Source organism: Melanostigma gelatinosum (genome assembly GCF_949748355.1).
Source record: "Melanostigma gelatinosum genome assembly, chromosome: 18".
NCBI classification, from domain to species: domain Eukaryota; kingdom Metazoa; phylum Chordata; class Actinopteri; order Perciformes; family Zoarcidae; genus Melanostigma; species Melanostigma gelatinosum.
This window is the reverse complement of record NC_136651.1, coordinates 15,763,496-15,781,940: the sequence shown is the minus strand read 5'-3', so window position 1 is coordinate 15,781,940 and position 18,445 is coordinate 15,763,496. Positions and strand designations below refer to the sequence as shown.

Sequence of the window (18,445 nt, the reverse complement as noted above, 5' to 3'; positions counted from 1 at the left end):
AATGTCGTACCTGTCAGCAATGACACTTCAAAGACCGGGTCACATTCCAAGTCAACCGACACTGACAAACTCAAAAAGTACATTGAAGGAGAAACTGTAGAGGCTGCTGTTATTGTTCCTCCTACTGGCCACAAAGAATTCCCTTCTTAATGTGAATTTGATATCGACGATTTGGACCAAAGTCCATCGTCTGTCTTGTGTAAAATCAAGAGGGTATCTTCCAAAGTCATTTTAGTATGAAATCCCCTCTTTGTGCCTCCACAGACTGTTTGCTTGTTAAGCCCGCCAGATGGAATTCTGTACTAAAAATAATATATCTCCCATGACCATCCTCATAACAGTAATGAATCAATTAGAGATGGTGTTGAAAAGTCCCGGGGCACATTCAAATGTCAAATATAAAAAAAAAACGTGTCAGAACAAAAACAAACTGTCACAAGCTGTGTGACAAATGAAAACAAGGATATGGCGGCACAGATCAAAGCCACTATATGTCTGTATATCCTCAAACAAAGTGAGGATGAAGAAGGAAATCCCCTGTGAGAGACTATGTCATGGACTGATGGAAAACATAGTAGTGCACAGACGAAGTGCAATGTTTTTGAGCGTCTTTATTTACACCTTGTGTTAACAAAACGGACAAGGCAGTTGTGCTCATTTTAGTAATTGGTTTACTGCTAATGTGAAATCAATTTTGTATCATTTTAGCATCACAGCAAATGTCAAAAGTTGGCATCGCCTGACATGTCATGTGGCAAACCTGGCTGATCTGGCACGTAAGTAAACTGAAAGGGAAGTGTTTTTCTCATTCTTCTTGACTCAGGTCATGTGTAAATGGGGTCGGTATGACCAACAACATGCTATGGGTGACGGTCACTCCTGACACGGATCGTCTTTAACGAGCTGATTCCTGGGTTGAGAAGAGTATGGTGAGAGATCACATTGATGGGTGAAATGGGATTTGTTTTTTTTCAAGCCAGAAAAAAAATGTTGCCGTTGTACGTTTCTGCAAACCACAGGATATGTTGAATGTGGACGCTCTAAATACATTTCATATCAACCTTATATAAACCAACAACGACACATGGTTAACGTTGTGAAACAATAGGTTTGATTTAGGTTGGTTAAGGTTAAACAAAAACAATAAATCCTGGTAAATAATAACGTAACAACGTACAATGACATCTTTTCCCGGCAGCCGTGCAGTTCCTTTGGACATGGGTATTTCCAAAGATGTGAAACGAGTCAAAAACACCATCAAACTTTGTTTTGATGTGTCCATCTATCATATATGAAGGCATTGCATACTGTTTCTGAGCAGTATGATTTATTTACATGGGGCTTTATGGGTTAGTTAAGTTTGTTCCATCTGGTCACCTGTACCTCAAGAATCGTCGGCTGGGGGAGGAGTAGACAGAATAACTCCTAAAAGACAGACAGAAGACACAGAGGACACAGGACAGGTATCCACAGACAGGTGAGCTGCAGACATACCGGTAGCGTTTAAATGCTCACAGACAAGAAAGTGAAGGATCGTAACACTGAGGGGGACGGGAGTGTTATCTAGTGAGCTATATTAAGAAAGCACATGCACACAAAGGGCAGAGGTCAAAGAAATTACAGCCACTCCCAGTCATACACGTGTGTTATCTCAAACAGGTGAGGCGCTACGTAAGCATCTCTGGCCTTCCATCTGCACTCTAATCGATTTGAGAGAGCAGATCGCCGGGCAGGAGAGCAAACTTTGGCTCTCATATCGTCTTTTAAAGTGATGTCCTGGGGGTCCTCGACAACAAACAGACCGTAAACCTCAAACTGCCTGCGGTGACGGCAACATTCATGGAAATTAAACATTTATCCACAAATGATTCACATCAGAGAGCACGGAGCGGGAGATGGCTGGTTAAGACCAGAGCGTGTTTATGTATCAGCGACTTAGGCTCAGAATTACACCCAGACTGGACTCACAGCTTTTCTGCTCTGTCAGGTACGTGATGGCGGTTTTTTCACCAGGATCATAAATACATTTCACTTTACAAGCAATGAAGACATTTCGTTTTATGAAGGTCCAGAGGAAAAGAGGAGAGACAAAAGGTAAGAGAGAAAAGAAGGAGGGAAGAAGAAGGGAGGAAGACAAGGCAGGAGAGGAAACAGTATAAGAAAAGAGAGGAAAGGAAACAAGGAGGGGGTAAATAAAGGACACAGGGAAAGAGGAGGGGAGAGGAGAAAAGAGTGGAGGCAAGGAGGAAATAGAAGACAAGGACATGAAAAAAGTAAAGGAGAGGAAAAGAAGAGGATAAAGGGAAAATGGGAAATGTGTGGATGATAACAAGAAATTAGAGGAGACCAAAGCAGAGTCAAAAGAGAAGAGGAAAGGAGAGGAAACAAGGAAAGAGAATGGGAGAAGAGATGGGATTTGAGGAGGAAAGAGAAGATGAGGAGAATAAAACAAGTAAAGGAGGAGGACAAAAGAGGAGAGGTAAGAAGAGGATGACACAAGGAGAGGAAATGAGAAGAAACAATAAGAAGAGAGGAACCAAGGAAAGGAGAGGGGAGGAGAGAAAACGAGGAGGAGAATATTGTAACAGAGTGATAACTCACGGTGACTGAATGCTGCTGATGGACGACCTGCGAGAGAGTGCATCTCGATTTTGCTTTACAAAACTGTACATGCAGAACAAAAAACAAAAGAAAAATGAGACACAAGTCTGAAGGGGACAGGTGGACTGTCAGTCTGTCTGTCTGTCCACATGTCCCCTCCTGTCTTACAGTGCAGGACTAAACTGTGCAACATGTCAATAACACAACAGCAACAAAAGCGTGTTCGTCAGCAGAGAGACTTTTCTATAATGACACAAAACTGAAACTGAAAACTGTTCAGGAGTTTCATTCCGAAACAAGAAACGCAGAAGTTAATGATTGAAATGATCTTTAAATAGTAAAACTGTAAGAGTTTAACAAATATTTAGATTGGAAAATAATTTTTTTATTCGTGATTTTGTATCTTTTTTTAATAAAAACAAAAAGAGTTGTAGTCATTTTGTAATGAAACCCTGTGTTTCTCTGAACAGCACACATAATGAACATAAAACTGCTTGTTTACAATAAAGGCAGTTGTCACTGTTCAATGTACAAATCAAAGAACACATAATAACAATAATGACAGTGGAAAATAGAAAGACAGTAATTAACAGAGCTGGAATGTGTTGCACCGGCTTCCTACATCCTTCACTAAGTTTCAGAGTCCTTCCTAAGTTATTCGTGACTACCAGCTATTTTCAAAATAGTTATTTACGGTGCTAAATCAGGTCGCACCATTAAAACGTAAGCAATGTCTTAGCTAGTAAAGGCTTTAGGAATGTGTACATTTGTCGCTGGGAAACATCTATAGCGCTGTCCAAGAGCAATGAGTAAACAGGAAGTCACTTCACTTTCAAAAATTACATTTTACGAGGCAAAAAAATATATATCTTTATTTGTATTTCTATCTGCATGCATGCTGAAGTAAGTAGACTTCAGATTAGAAGGACTGTGTGGAAAATGTCAACGCCTGTCAGCTTCTGCTCGTTACATGCGCCGTGTCTTTTTTAAATAAACGTCTGTGTTCACAGGAAACATACATTTTCCGCTACGCATACAGTCACTTAAGTCACTTACAGTCACTTAAGTCACTTACAGTCACATCTAAAGTCTGCAAAGATAGGTTTACTTAGTATTTAGTTGTACCTCCACAGCAGAGTCCGGTTAGGAAAAGAACATGGTTTGGGTTAAAGGAGTAAGTTTGTTAGTAACTGGCGATAGTAAAGTCCAGAAGTTGTGTAACAACAACAACTAAGGTCAAATAAGTCAACGTTGACACGGGACACGTTCAGTGGTCTCCTGGTTGAAAGTCCTGAGTTTGTTTGACCCGTCCATCCTCCTCTCAGACCCGCCCTTGACGACTTACTTGCTATTTATACTACGTCATTTGCTCCTACTGTCTAATAATGGATGGGTTTACATTGGAGTTAGCTGAAAAACCTGGTGTGTCCCATACAGACACTAACAGGTCCTGCCTTAGTACGTCGGTATCAAACGCAGAGGGCCACTGAGACCAGGTTGAAAATGTATTCTAACTGACATCATTTAGCATACTAACGGCATTGGCATAATGTTTTGTTGTTTGAGGCATTTTTTATGTTAAATTCAATTTTGAATCTTGATTTAGTCATGCTGAAACGACACTTCGTAAACACACGAGTTAGAAATAGGCTGCGTTTGAACTTATGAAGAGCTGGTGCAACCGGCTCCTGATCAGTCTGATCTATTTCTTACTGAAGAGCACGGCAATTAAGGAGCGAGTGTGAATCACAGATAATCACTTCATCATCTGAATAGAGGGATGTGCGAAACTGCACGTCACACAGAGGGCTGCACATAATTATACAACACACAATCATATCTATATGGTGTGTGCACGATGCACAGACACTGTGCGTTATCCGTTTCTTCCCCACATTCATGGAACAGATGGGTGTCAGAGGAAGGCATATCTTAACCTCCAGCATTACATATAGAGCCTATGAATCACTGATGAAAACGCTCCCTTTTACCACCAGTTTGCCTCTTGACAGACTCATAATTTCTAGTGTTCATCTAGGCTCTAAAAATAGTGTGAATTTGAAGGGGCAGTTTCTTTCTTCGTCGACGCGAGTCCCCACACCTGTCAATCACAGGCCTGTGGTGGAGAGAGGGCGGGCCAAACGTTTTTGCATGACAGGAGCGCCTGTATTTGGGTATATGAAGACAACCCTGTCATTTTCATATTGCAGAAGATGGGAACTTCTGACAGTTAAGATGAAGTTCCCTCTTGTTCATAGGACTCGTGTCCCATATTTCTGGCAGTTTAACATTAGAATACTTGAATAACACTTTGCTACGAAAGACGGCAACAACATTTAACGATGTCAATATTGTTTACATTCCACTTGGTCTATGTACTTATGTAAAGCCTAACCATGATGTGTTTACAGAGACATTTCAGACTGAGAGGGACAACACACAGAGAGACAAAGGGACATCTATGTCCAGTGTGGGGTGGACAGAGCTGCTGTCAGGGGAGAGAGATGCCCAGAAACTTACGCAGTGATTGAGATGTTGGCTGCAGATATCGGGCTGACTTCTTTCACCTCCAAAGCTTTCTGCAGGGCAAGCTTCTTATTGGCCGCCTTCTCCTGCTCCTCTTCATCCTTTAGCCGGTGAAAGCAAAGACATCAAATTGTGTTTTCATGAAAACGCATGACACGCCGATGCCCTGTGCAGATGCAGGGCTTTTCTCAGGTGCCGGTGTGACTGCAACATTTATTTGGCTCTGTGTTATTAATGCGGATTAAAATACAACATTCAGACAGTCTGACCCAGCCTACCTTAGTCAGCTCCTGTGCATTAGCGAGGTTATCGACAGCGATAGCCAAGAAGACATTCAGGAGGGTGTCTGAATAACAACAGGACTCAGGAGAAGGTACAGAAGTACAGTTTACACCCTCTGATGGATTCTGCAATGTGTGTTTTTGTTCCTACTGTTTGAACTAGGAGTAAAAAGTGTGAGTAACTTTTTTAACTTTCAAACTTAATTTAAGTTTCAAAAATCTGAGGTATAAATATTAAAAGTTCCAAAATTAAGTTAAAAATAATTGCTAGATTTTGAGTATGCTGTTGCTGGACACCATTTCCCCTCAATGCAAAGCAGAAAAAGAAATGGAGGAACAGATCACACCTGGAACAAAATGCACACCGTTTCTCCACCTGAAACCTTTTCCATGTTTTGACCCTGCTCCTTCTGACTCACACACACTGCAGTTTGAATTACGAGCCGTCGAAGAGGATACAGTTTCCAAAGAGCGTGAGTACGATGAAGTAGACGGAGGAGAACATGCCTCGATGAACGCCCCCTTGAGACTTGATCCCGTGGTACATCACGGCGTTCCAGTCCTCGCCAGTCAGAATCTGAGGAAGACAAGAGAGTCAGACCGACGCCTGGGCGGGTTGTAAAGCCCCGTGCAAATCTGCGTTGAATTAAATTACTTTACCGAGTGAAAGGTTATGAGCGCAGACTAATTGAAGGATTATCAGTGAGCTCATTAAGGGACAGAAGGTACACAGACCAGTCATTCCCTCGAATTAAAATGACTGGTAACGATCTTTCTTTTTCCATGAAGTCAATATTCTCTCATTTATTCAGACGGTATGAAGTGCTCCTTCTATGTGTGTGTGTGTGTGTGTGTGTGGGGGGGGGGGGGGGGGGGGGGAGTCTTACCTGGAACACAGTGAGGATGGCTGCTGGAAAGGTATCAAAGTTTGTTGTTGGCGTCTCCTTTTCAAAGTTAAACCTAAAAGAATCAGAATCAGAACATCATTACAAAACTCAAAATCATCAAACTGTAGCAACAGTCAGATCTCAATGGCATCTGCCTGCAGTTCGGCAGAGGCTGCATTCTTTCATTTTGAAATAAAGAATAGAAACCACTTGGATTAATGACGTTCGGAGCCTGTTGCTGTCCAAGCATCCTGCTTCTGCTCATGAGAAGATGAGAAGCGTGACACGGCACAAAAACAAACACAGTCACACTGTGAGTGGAGGCTGCACCGTTTCTTATTTCTTCTTTATCTCCTCGTCTGTGACACTTTTATTGTCGATCCACAAGGTCCCCAGAGGTTTATATAATCGGGCTAAACTGTTGTGTTGTACAACCTGTCCCATCATCTAACGGCTGGTGAATATAAGACTTGTTGTTCCCAGAACTCAGCAGATAACTTTTTATCAAAACTGATAGAAATGATAGTAGTTGTTCTTTAACCATCAAAACCTCAACCGAATACTAAGTTTTTCCCTAAACCCAAGTCTTAACCATAAAACCCTAAAAGGTATTGAATGAATGAAATGAGAACCAGACAAAATGTCCTCAACTCACATCAGCCCTCACAAAGACAGAAGTGCAACACAAACATAGGAGTATGTTGTTGTTCAGATTCAGGGAGAGACGGGTGTCTTCAGATGTCTCGTCTTGATAATGGATGAGACAGAAGGGGAGGTGAAGAGACATGCAGCTGCAGCAAACACCAGTCACCAGGGAGCCACAGCTCCAACATTCAAGTCCAAAACCCACTGCCTCTGTAACTCGCAACAAACTAGCAACAAACCAACAGGGTTAATCATCTAATATCAACCAAATATAGAGCATCTGGAGTGATGCCCAGATTGATGAAGTTGCTCTTCTTTTAAGTTCCTCACCTGCAGAAGGTTTCTGCTCACCAGGAAAGGTCTTTTTAAAGACTCTATTCATGACACTAGGAATGTTGTAGGTCTGGGTATTTGAGTTTCTCCGTGTCCGCTGTGACTGATCATGATGGTAGTTGTTGATGAAGGGGTACTACTGAGTTCATCCGGCTCATGCTGTGGGTCAGACAGGGTACGTCAAATGATTGGGAACCATAGTTTTAGATCATAAAATGAGCACAGACGGTGCCTCATTCAATTGGGTCCATGTTTTCCTTTCAGGGAGAACTCATTGTGGCTGATGTTAAATCAAACCATCTGGCCATCAGTAATGGACTCCCACAGGGGTCCCCTTCGGCTCACTGCCATAATGCAATATATAACATGATTCCTCCTAATCAGTACATTAAAGGCATTTTTTGTGCTGGTGATATTATTTTGTTGAATGCCACTAAGACAACACTTGTTTTAAATGCAGATAAGAGTACGTGGTATCTCTACATCCACCTGTCTTTCACTATCCTGTCATTAGGACTTGAAATTGTACCCACATCATCTTGCCGACTCATAGAGATACTTTTTTTGCAGACAATGAAAGGCTGTCTGCCTCTTCTACAAAAAATGTTTGTTCAGTCAAGGTTTAAATCCGTTCTTGACGATAGAGCCCAGCATCACTTCACAGTACCAAAGTTACCAAAGAAGGTTGATTAAAGCACTGTTCTGTGAGCTTTTGTGCTTCAGCTATTTCACAAAAGAGGAAACTTTCCAGTGTAGGCATAGAAATGAAGAATACGCTGGTAGATGCAGCTTTGCTGGACAATGGAGCCCACTGAATCCCTCTGAAGGGACAAGGACAGACAGGAGTGCTGTTTACATGCTTTAGTGTTCGACAATGTCAAACATGATCATTTTATTCCTTCTTGAATATCTTTTAATATTTAGGTGTATGAGAGTAGTTTTAAATAGCACAGCTTGACAATACAGTTGACACAACACACCACAATTGAGGAATATTCATGCCAGTGCTTATTAAGTAACGTTCATGACCTTCACATGGGATCAAATGTTGACATTTGTAGTTGAAACGTCATCGTTACCTCTGCTGTATGGAATGCATGACATGTCTCAAACTATGAACAACCGTATAATTCAAATCACGAGATGCGTCGAATAAAGCGGAGACGGGAGAAGAACACACGGAGGAAGCAGAAGGGCCTGCAAAGAATGAGGAGAGGAAGTGGAGCACATTGTTACCACAATGACCTGCTGCATACGTGTACGTACATTTGTGTGTGTGTGTGTGTGTGTGTGTGTGTGTGTACTGTATGCACGTGTACTTGATCCCGACTGATCCTGGATTTTGGAGGCGGATACTTATATTGATTTTTGAGAATGACTAATATTTAGAGTCGTAACAAAAACATGTAGTGATGAAAGTAAGTCTGAAGAGAGATATTTCACAGCTGAATGACTATAAATGTCATCATCCAAGATCAATGTTAGAGTAAAAATCAATAACAGGAAACAGTGATTACCACATCATTTAAATAGTGTTGTCATAAAGTTTACTCAAGAACATTTTAAGGCAAATCAACAGCCGATAAAACATTTAGTGCTTCTCTGCAACTGTTTTTTTTTTCTTCCATTTGTGCCGACACCAGTATGCAAAAGGTATATGGCCACACACATTAACGTGTACCTTTGGTGTCGGTCTGATTTTCATGGTTTAGGCCTCTTAGGTTCAGGAGAACTCAATGCTTCAACATACAATGATGTTTGAGACAACACTGTGTTTCCAACTTTGTGGCAAGAGCTTGTGTCGAGCTGCTTCTCGTTTCAACATGACAATGCTCCCGCCCACAAAGATGGGTCCATAAAGAACTGGTTTTCCCAGTTTGACTCGGCGTCCTCACCTCAACCCTATCCAACACATTTGAGGATCAACTGACACTGAGCCTGGGCCTCATCAAAAGCCCATAGTTTTGTATGTATCCACATATTTGAAGCCATGTGATGAACCAGTGTAAGTCCGATAATATCAACCACTGTGCATCGGCCCGGCTCTAATGTGTACTGTACATGCATGAGGGAGATGAGCGTGTGCGGGAAGAGAGGGAGGAGAAGGGGGAGGGGCTTTCAATCCAATCAGCCATTTTCTCCCTTGGTGTGTCATCATATTCTCTCTCCCCATGCTTCTCTTCTTACATTTGTCTCTCTCTGTCCTATTACTGCTTCGTCCATCACCCGGACCCTTTCTACTGCAAGCCATTGCTCATCTCTTCATCACTTCCTCCATTTCACATCAGCCCCCACCTCTCCCCTTCCTTTCCTGCTCTCTACTAATTCCCTCCCCTCTCCCTCCATCCTCTCCTCCTTCCTTGAGGATTAGCGGGCCCGGTGCGGAGAGCGCCGGTGGTTTGCTGCTGCGCCTGTGTGCGCCGACCTCTGTTTACTCTGATAATAGGGATTGGGAGCGTGCTGCTCGGCTTCCGCACGGCATCCACTGGGACTTCATTAAATCAATCCTGAAAAACAAGAATCATGTGAGGCCAAACTCCCCTCCAGCTCGTGGCCTATCCCTTTCCATATCCAATCCCTCAAACGATAGCAGCAGGTTGACAGTGTGGGTGAGAACACACAGACGTGTGCAAGTGGTTTGGAGACAACGGCTGTATGATATTGATATAAAAATAACCGGCATACTGCTGAGCATTGGGACTGTGACATGACACACGTGACACCCTGCTGTTTTAAGAGAAGTCAAGAAATAAAACTGGCTTTTACTATATAAGGAAGGTCTGAATACAAAAAGGCAACACCCTGTATACAGTTATTGTTGTTATTACGACCCAAAATTGCCCTAAATATGTTTCCGTTATTTTCAATAAACTGTGGTAATATTTTTAAATGATGTAAGAATCTGAAATTCATACAATATCTATTCGTCATATCATATATCTGTGAAATTAGCGAGCCAGGAAGCTAACTACACAGGCAACGTGCCTTTTTAAAATCTGTATTCAGTTTATTCGGTAACAACAGCGCTTCCGACCATAACGTGTTGCCAACAAGCTCCATAAGCCATGTGATGAGTTTTAGGAATAACTGGTTGGTTAAATGATGCATTTTAAAATGATCAATTTTAAGAAACTTGGCACGCTGCCTTAGAAGACACGTTAGACATTTGTTTGTGGAGATTGAGACCTGTTTTTACTTGACTTTGGTTCTGAATTTCATCATTTGTACGAGAGATTTGAAGTGATTGACGTTCTTACAGTTTGACCAATTGTGATGGAATAATTGATGGATTAGCTTCATATCATTGCAAGATTACACATTCCTGGACGGATTTATTATTTTCATTTCAGATTAATCTCGCTTCTTTTTCTGATTAAATGTTAAGTGTTTGAAACGTCATGAGGCAGGTAAACTACTTGGCATTCAGAGCAAAACCTTTTTTAGTTTGAAGTGATAGTCACAGTCCAACCAAGAGGTTGCACTGAGCCTGCACACTAAGGACTGAGCTGAAAATATAAAATGCCATCTCTACTGTTTCTGACAAAGTCAGAGTTAATCAACAAAGCCGGTCTGCACTTTTAAAACTGAAAGCTACAAAGCAGCAACCAGGGAAAATAAATCATTACTCTATTACAGTAAATCCTGAACGCTTCCTTTGAGTTTATCACCTTTTTTTCCTCCAAGCAGTCGGTGATGTCCTGTGAGGCTCAGCAGGGAGATGGTCCCCTGCCTCAAGCTGTTTATCTTTCAATTCTCACAATTTTACCAGGAGATTACGCTTGGTGCTCTGAGAGCAGGAACATAATCTCTGTGCCAAAAATAAAGTCGGAATATTAGAAAGCATCTCTTCTCATCCTTAACGAGCCAATTCATCTTCTGTTTTGAGTTAAAGGCCTATTTTGCATTACATTATCTGCCTGTGTGTTATTTAGTTCTGATCAAATTAAATGTTCTGAAACAAAAAACTGACATTATCAGCAAGCACAAGAATAGAACTCAAGATTCTTGACTCAAGAAAATGAAATCATTTGACACCCTGTGTGCATTTCTAGACTTTAAGGTGAAAATGTAGACTCATCTGTCCATCACCGGAGAATAACGCCACGCTAATGGTGCAGCAGACGCATGTAAGGCTCTGCACCATGGCAACAAAATCTCTCATGTACATCACATCATGTGAAGGTAAAAGTCAACATGTTGTTTTGATTACTGTGTTCGGAGCAAAATTCTAAATTTCACCAAGCATGGGTGCCCAGCCTCCACCAAAACAACACGGCAAAACCAGACAAAATGTTTTTGTATTGTCATGACTAAATATCAAAGCCAATCACTGGCAGACAACCCTTCCTTAGAAAAGATTAAGAATCCTTTAATCTCATGTTGATCTCAGATAGTTCCTTTTATTTGCCAGATTAACCGCATTTTGTTGTACGCATGCCAGCAAGCTTTTCTGGCTATTCTGACCCTCAGTCCTCTGCACAGCGGATATATGAGCAAGAGGGTCAACGTTCAAGGAGCAATGTTGTAGTTTCAACAGTTCGTACTTTGTAAGGGCGGCTGCAGTATGTACTAAAAGTAAAAAGAGAAAGTAAGCGATTTGGAAAGCAGTGATGGTCTACTGCAAGTCTCTATCAAGCGGCACCATGGGAAGTGTAGGAGCCACTGTTTTTGAGTCATAGTGGGGAATAAAAATCAGCCAATGCTGACCATGCTTTTTAAAAAATCTCTTTCTCATGATTCACCCAATGTAGGTATAACATTAAGGATTCCTTTCCTTGTGAACTTAAAGCAGCACAGCAGAGGCTCAGGTTTCACAGGGCTTAGATACACCAATAGGCTGTAAATGAAAGAACTCCATAGATGTATAAAAACGGTTGTTGCGAGGAGATAGGAAGTGTATGTGTGTGTGTATCAGTTGAGTAAGACAGGGTAAGATGCCAGGCCTTTGATGAACTGCAGCCAGCCCAGAGTCATGAGGTGTTCCTGCCATTAGAAGACATGGAGCTCCTGCTGAGAGCGATATCAAAGGGCCACAGTCGGTGCTGCTGCTCTGCCAGCTACCTGCTGTGTCCTCCCGTCTGTCAACATCGCCACGCCGGGGCCGGGGATCACACACCGGGAGGAGGGTCAGGTGAAGAGACGGATAGAGGAGGAGAGGAGAGGATGTGTGTGTGTGTGTGTGTGTGTGTGTGTGTGTGTGTGTGTGTGTGTGTGTGTGTGTTCAATAGGGCGATAAAAGGAGGAGGAAAGAGAGGTCAGAGAAAGATTACTCACTGTCCTCCGAAGAGCTGCATGCCCAGCAGAGCAAAGACCACGATGAAGAGGAAGAGGAGGAAGAGCAAGCTGATGATGGACTTCATGGAATTGAGGAGGGACACCACGAGGTTCCTCAACGAGTTCCAATATCTGACAGAAAGACACACAGAGAGAGAAATCCCTTTTTTATTTTTGTTTTGAAAGAACAAACAGATTCAGACAAAGACAGAAACAACCAAACCAGAGGAGGAAGGAGAGGAAGAAATGACAATATGAGCTGTCGGTGGCACAGAACAAACCAATGCGTCTATAGCTGCCAGTTACAGTGAATCACAGGATTAAAGTTAATCGAATGAAATAAAAGGATCGCTATCAAACTCTAACAGGATTTTCAGTTTGAAGATAAAAGAATTAAGATTTGAGCCATGAGAAAAAAAAAGAATCTTCAAAATTGAGGGGTTTTAAGAGAAGCATTCAGGCACAGCGCTTAAAAGAATACGTTGCGATGTTCGTGATGTAGTCGTAGATGCGTTTGTTCATTCAGGACTGTGTCTGCTGAACTAAAAGCATTCAATTTGGTTTTACACTGTGAGCATGTGACGTTAGGTAATTAAAGCCACACTCCACCAATTTTACACATTGATTTTAGACTTGTTCAGCTCATTGTCCGTAGTTTCACGTGTGTTGAGAATTGAACTCACTTGGTGACTTTGAATATCCTGAGCAGTCGCAGAGCTCTCAGCACACTGATTCCAAACGATGCCCCTGGTTTAATCATGTCCCAGATCACCTCAAAAATACTTCCCACAATCACCTAGAGAGGAGAGCAGAGGATAAACGATCACCTGTTGCAATCAGCATCCAAACAGAACGACCACTGCCAGTTAAAGTTAAATATCTACAAAGGTAACTTACCCCAAAATCAAAGCAGTTAAAGGAGGAGTGGAAATAATTCCTCGCTCCGAGGCCGTACATCTTCAAGGACATCTCAGTCAGAAACAAACCCAGGAAGACAATCTCGGCTGTGTCTGTTTTCAAGATGGACAAGGTAACAACACAAAGAGAAACCGGTTTTATAGGCAATCGACATCAATAAGCGCAAATAGGTACGAGTGCGTATTCCTATGTATGACCTACAGAGGGCCGTCGTGAGCCAATCGGGCTGGTCATAGTGGACTATGGCCACACACAGAGTGTTGAGGCCCACCAGACACAGAACGATCCAGTAGAAGCTCTGAGCTTTCACCATGCGGCGGATGAAGAAGCGGGTCCTTTTCTCCTTACGCCGGAAGTAGGAGGAGCTGTCCATCTTACCGCCGCTCTTCATGCTGGCCCAACCAAACGGAGAGCCAGGGGGAGCTGAAAATAATGACGAAGAGGTGAGAGAGGAAACGTGAGCAGAGGTTTCATTTTTGTCCATGCATGTCCAGTTTTCACGTTTCTATGTATATATTTGAACTTAACACCAGGTTTAAAAGCAGTGTTTCACTGCCCTTTGTGGTTGAAAGATCCTCGTGTGTTGGGCCTTATACCACACCCACCAGTGATGTCATGGTGTACTGCCCACACCGGCATGTACACTTGTACATCAACGCAGCAAGATGAGAAGTAATCCCACTAAAAACAAGATGTTCAGCTGCTCTTACAAGAAGTTGGATACCCCGCTCATGTCTGTACCATAAATGTGATGAGACGGTTAGCTTAGCTTCGCATAAAGACTTGAAGCGGATGTAAACAACCAAAGCTTAAACTGATAAAAGTAGCAACAGCTACCCAAGGGACAGAAAGAAAAGCGCAAAATCACATTTTTTCTTGCAGCCGCTCATTCAAAAATATGCACCTAATACCTTTGTGCAGGCATCATGTGTGAAATGGGAAACGAAATTTGACTGTGCAGTGCATCTATTCCCTTGGCACTTCATTTTACGGAAAACAGACATGAGATGAGATTGAAAACAAAGTAGCGAAGGCAACAAAATGGTTTAAATTACCACGCTTGTGCTCATTTCCAACCAATAGAAAAGCAATTACATGTGTTGCGTTTGTGTGGAACCATGAAATCCATTCCTATTAAGAATGTCTTGCTCATAGAAATAGAAATAGAACAGACATTCCCATGCAAACCAATGTAGCAGGAGGGTCAGAGGGACATTTTTGCGTTCTACCATTGCGACCATTGTAGCAAATTAACGTCCATATAAACTAAATAGACACTTGCAAGTCGCCGACACACTGAGGTTTTGGCGTAACTACTAAAACAAGCAGTGGAGTAGTAACGTTACGAAGCAGAGAGCCAGAGAAAATCCGTCACATCTAATAAATGAATGCTTCATCCACACACTCTTGTCACAGCATAGGAAAGCACATTGCTATCCCAAGATGAGAATTAAGCACGGTGGAATTAGCAAGCTTGTTAGCTAACTAGCTGGCAGCAGGCTAATTAGCTAACTTGTTAATTCCGCCATGCTTTAATGCTACAAGCTATCAAGCTACCTAGATAGCCATCCATCTCCGGAGCTGCATACGCTCTCTTTCCAGCCTGCTGCAACGACACTTTAAGGCCCAACTTACGTACGTTTTAACCATAACAAGTAACAACGTTCGCTATTTTCTCTTATACTTGTCAAATGACCACAGAAAACTGTCAGATGTCCGTTCCAATCCTATTATATTTCTGAGGTGTCATTCTAATAAGCTGCAGGTGATTCCCTTGCTATTTTAATGTAACAGTCTAATTAGAAAAGTTAATTATACTTCTTCTCCCTCGAGGGGATATGCTTCTACAGCAGCAATGGACTCCAGATCCAGATAAAGCTGGATCTCCTTCTGTAATGCACATTTTGAAGTTTGTGTGAGATATCTAACAACTTCTTCTATACTATAGAGGTGACATGACATAGTAATCTGATAAATGGAGACCAGAGAGTCAGTGGACATGGTTTTGTTCATTAGAGGAGACGGGCCTTTATGGTGGCTTTTATTGTGAAGGTCAACTCTGTGAACAGACAGCATGTGAAGGTCAGAGATGAGGTGCTGGTGGCCGTGGATAAAAAAGACTTACGGACGGAGGAGATGTCTGCAAAAGGATCCTCACCCTCCTCAGCGCCAATCAGGTCGTTTTTACCTTTCTTGACTTTGCCTCGTTTCATGACTGTTAAGAGAACAGCACAGAGAGGGAGGGAAGAATACCCATGTATCAGTCTTAAAATGAAACAGGGATTGAAATATAGTGATTGCAATATAGGAATAGCGATGTTCTGTTATGCAGAACTGTATTTCAATGGAACAACCCTCATCCCATCACATGGTTTATGTCCATGTGTGTGTGTGTGTGTGTGGCAAAGTGGAGGGGTGAGCTAATTGGAATCTATGAATAGCAGGCATCAATCATATTTTTCACTTGGAGATTTTCCGCCTTCCTGCTTGAAGCCAGCCTTGGAATGAAAAGCTGCCAGCGCAACATGAACGTGACCGTCACATGACCAGCTCGGTGTCACCGGAGTGGTTCGCTCATTCTCCAGATCTACTGTGCATCCCTGTAGCTCAGCTCAGAAGGGCTGTCTGGAATTGACTGCTTGATTTTCTTTGAACAAGTGAAACAATCGCAGGGTTGTAGAAAGGTTTATTTAAAACATATATATTTTTTCATTTCATTTTAAGATGATAAAACTTGAAGCACTCAACTAAACAACAGGAATGACTTCATAAGATGGAGTTTTTTTTAAAGCATATTTAAAGTATATTGAAACAACACACACCTTGCTTTACTCATCTTTTATCTCTGATTTAAATATTCAGTCTGAGGGATAATTTCCTCAATTTCTTTTTTCCAAAAACGAGATAAAAACGTTGGCTAAATCGTTTTAAAAACAAATCATTTTAAACTTTGCTCCACTATTTCATACCTGCCATTCATCTGACGGTCAACTCCACATTTTCTGCTCGAGCAACATCAGAGTGTTTTTCTACAGCTGCACTCAGACTGTTTAATCCCTGACATGTAACTTATTGAGAAATAAGGCAGCTGGGTGCTGTCACTTTTCTGGAATCATCAGCAGGGATGTGTTTCCAGTACCTGTCTGTTTACTAGCAAATGCCTTTCCATATGTGTGTGCGTGTGTGTGTGTGTGTGTCTGTGCTCGTGTTGGGGAGCTTGGTATCGTGAATTCTCTTCAACAAATCCAATCAGACTAAAGCTGTAAATCCCACTAATTAACCCTTGTCCTCACACCAGGCCTGATGGACTGACATCATGGGCGAGAGAGAAAGAAAGAGAGAAAGAACTGAGTAACAGCGTACTCCATTTGAAATAAAGGCAAAAAAGTATAGAGTGGAACTGGAAACCTTGATTACCACTCAAATAATCACATTTTGCAGTAATAGGGATTAATGTAAAGCCATCTTACACTTGTTATACTTGTTTTACTGTAATGTCGCCTCTTAAAATAATGAAATATGTACGTAGACGCAGCAAACAACTCTTTGCTAAGTAAAGATATAGTGTAGTAATGTCTCGCTGAGAAGAGTCATTCTCCCTCTGTAGGTGTTGTAATCCGAGCTTCTGTGTGCTTTGTATTGGTAGCTAATGCATAGCTGATCATTTATGCACAGCACATTGATGCTGTAAATAAGCTGTTATTAAATGGAAATGAGTAACTGCACCTCCTGCTGTGATGGACGATGGTGAAGCAGCAAGCAGATACTCAGCCTTCTTTTTACCTGGAAGGTTTTGTTTCCTCTTGTACCACGCACCATCCAGCGGGGACTTCTCCTCTGCAATCTCCTCCTCCTCCTCCAGCAACACCTCCTCTGCGAAAGGGACTTTCTATCAATTTGTCATGCTTTTCTAACACAACAAACACATGCATGCCAGCTCTCACACTGTTTCAGAGATCAGTCTGACCTGCTTTGCAGATCCACTCCAAGTACCCGGTGAGCTCTCTCTCGATCTGCTGCTGCCTCCGGAGCTTCAGGAACTCCTGCCTCTTCTCCACACGCTCTCTTTCTTTGGCAAATTCTCTGTTGAAACAAATACACAGATATTTTCGACACACAAAAAGAACAAATGGACATTTTATCACATTTGCCATTTTGGACTCAACGGTAAAATCTTTTTTTTCCAAAGCTAGCGCCACCGTTGAAGTCAGTTTGCACTGACATGCTTTCATTTTTCCGGTGCTCTGCTCTTCTTAATAATGCCATTTGATAAGAAGCTTTCCCTGGGACCATAGACAGCCGAGTGAGGTGCGTACTACAATGTATATTGTTTTGGGGTAAACTATTCCTTTAAAGGCATTGCTCGACATTTTGGGAATTATACATGTTTGATTTTTTGCAGAGTGTTATGATACGTGTTCACAGGATCGACATTGCCACGCTTCCCATTCATTATGTATGTAAGCAGCCGTGCAATGCATTCTGGTAGCGCAGTGTTGCGTTTTGAGAGACGGAAAAAACTTTTAAACGAACCATTGTTGATTGAAAATGAAGACGGATCCAGCGACTGCATGGCTAATTTCGGGCCTCAAATGTGAACTATTTTAATAATGTAAGACAGAAAAAGTTTCCAATGGCCCTCTGTAGGTCCGATTGAACAGCCCTCTTGAGTGCAAGTGTTCGTCCAATCAGATGCCTAGTGCATAGTGGCAGCCCATCAGGCAGCCAATGCTGAGAAGCTGTGTGACACTTTGCATCCAAAAGTACCTCTGTGGACACATAGCATTAGCTGATGTCACTCTCATGTCTGTATGCTGTAACGTACGAAATATCATAATATCACCTAACCAACAGTGATGGGAGAAGAAACAGAAAGGGATGACTGAAATGAAATAATTTACACAATCATTTATTACAAAAATAGAAATCCACTCCTTAGCGTCCAACACAGTATGACAGGGAAGCTTCCTCAGCACTGGG

The 18,445-nt window shown here is 42.1% G+C and overlaps 2 protein-coding genes across 2 annotated transcripts in view; both read right to left on the bottom strand.

Moving 5' to 3' along the window:
- LOC306792618 (voltage-dependent N-type calcium channel subunit alpha-1B-like) overlaps positions 1 to 15,680 on the bottom strand; it is a gene marked incomplete at its 3' end in the record, with an annotated part of 68,164 nt that extends 52,484 nt beyond the window's left edge. The window contains exons 1-11 of the mRNA XM_079289865.1: positions 15,591 to 15,680; positions 13,667 to 13,888; positions 13,445 to 13,557; positions 13,231 to 13,343; positions 12,548 to 12,679; positions 6,296 to 6,368; positions 5,868 to 5,985; positions 5,406 to 5,473; positions 5,122 to 5,228; positions 2,602 to 2,664; positions 1,384 to 1,425 (exon numbers count right to left, since the gene is read on the bottom strand). Coding sequence (XP_079145991.1) covers positions 1,384 to 1,425; positions 2,602 to 2,664; positions 5,122 to 5,228; positions 5,406 to 5,473; positions 5,868 to 5,985; positions 6,296 to 6,368; positions 12,548 to 12,679; positions 13,231 to 13,343; positions 13,445 to 13,557; positions 13,667 to 13,888; positions 15,591 to 15,678 — 1,139 coding nt within the window. The 5' untranslated portion in view covers positions 15,679 to 15,680. The remainder of the gene's footprint in view (positions 1 to 1,383; positions 1,426 to 2,601; positions 2,665 to 5,121; positions 5,229 to 5,405; positions 5,474 to 5,867; positions 5,986 to 6,295; positions 6,369 to 12,547; positions 12,680 to 13,230; positions 13,344 to 13,444; positions 13,558 to 13,666; positions 13,889 to 15,590) is intronic.
- A 1,735-nt stretch (positions 15,681 to 17,415) lies between these two features.
- The window catches only part of LOC306792348 (voltage-dependent N-type calcium channel subunit alpha-1B-like), a gene marked incomplete at both ends in the record, with an annotated part of 86,130 nt that continues 85,100 nt past the window's right edge, over positions 17,416 to 18,445 (bottom strand). Inside the window, one exon of the mRNA XM_079289419.1 lies at positions 17,416 to 17,548. Within this exon, the coding sequence (XP_079145545.1) occupies positions 17,416 to 17,548 (133 nt within the window). The remainder of the gene's footprint in view (positions 17,549 to 18,445) is intronic.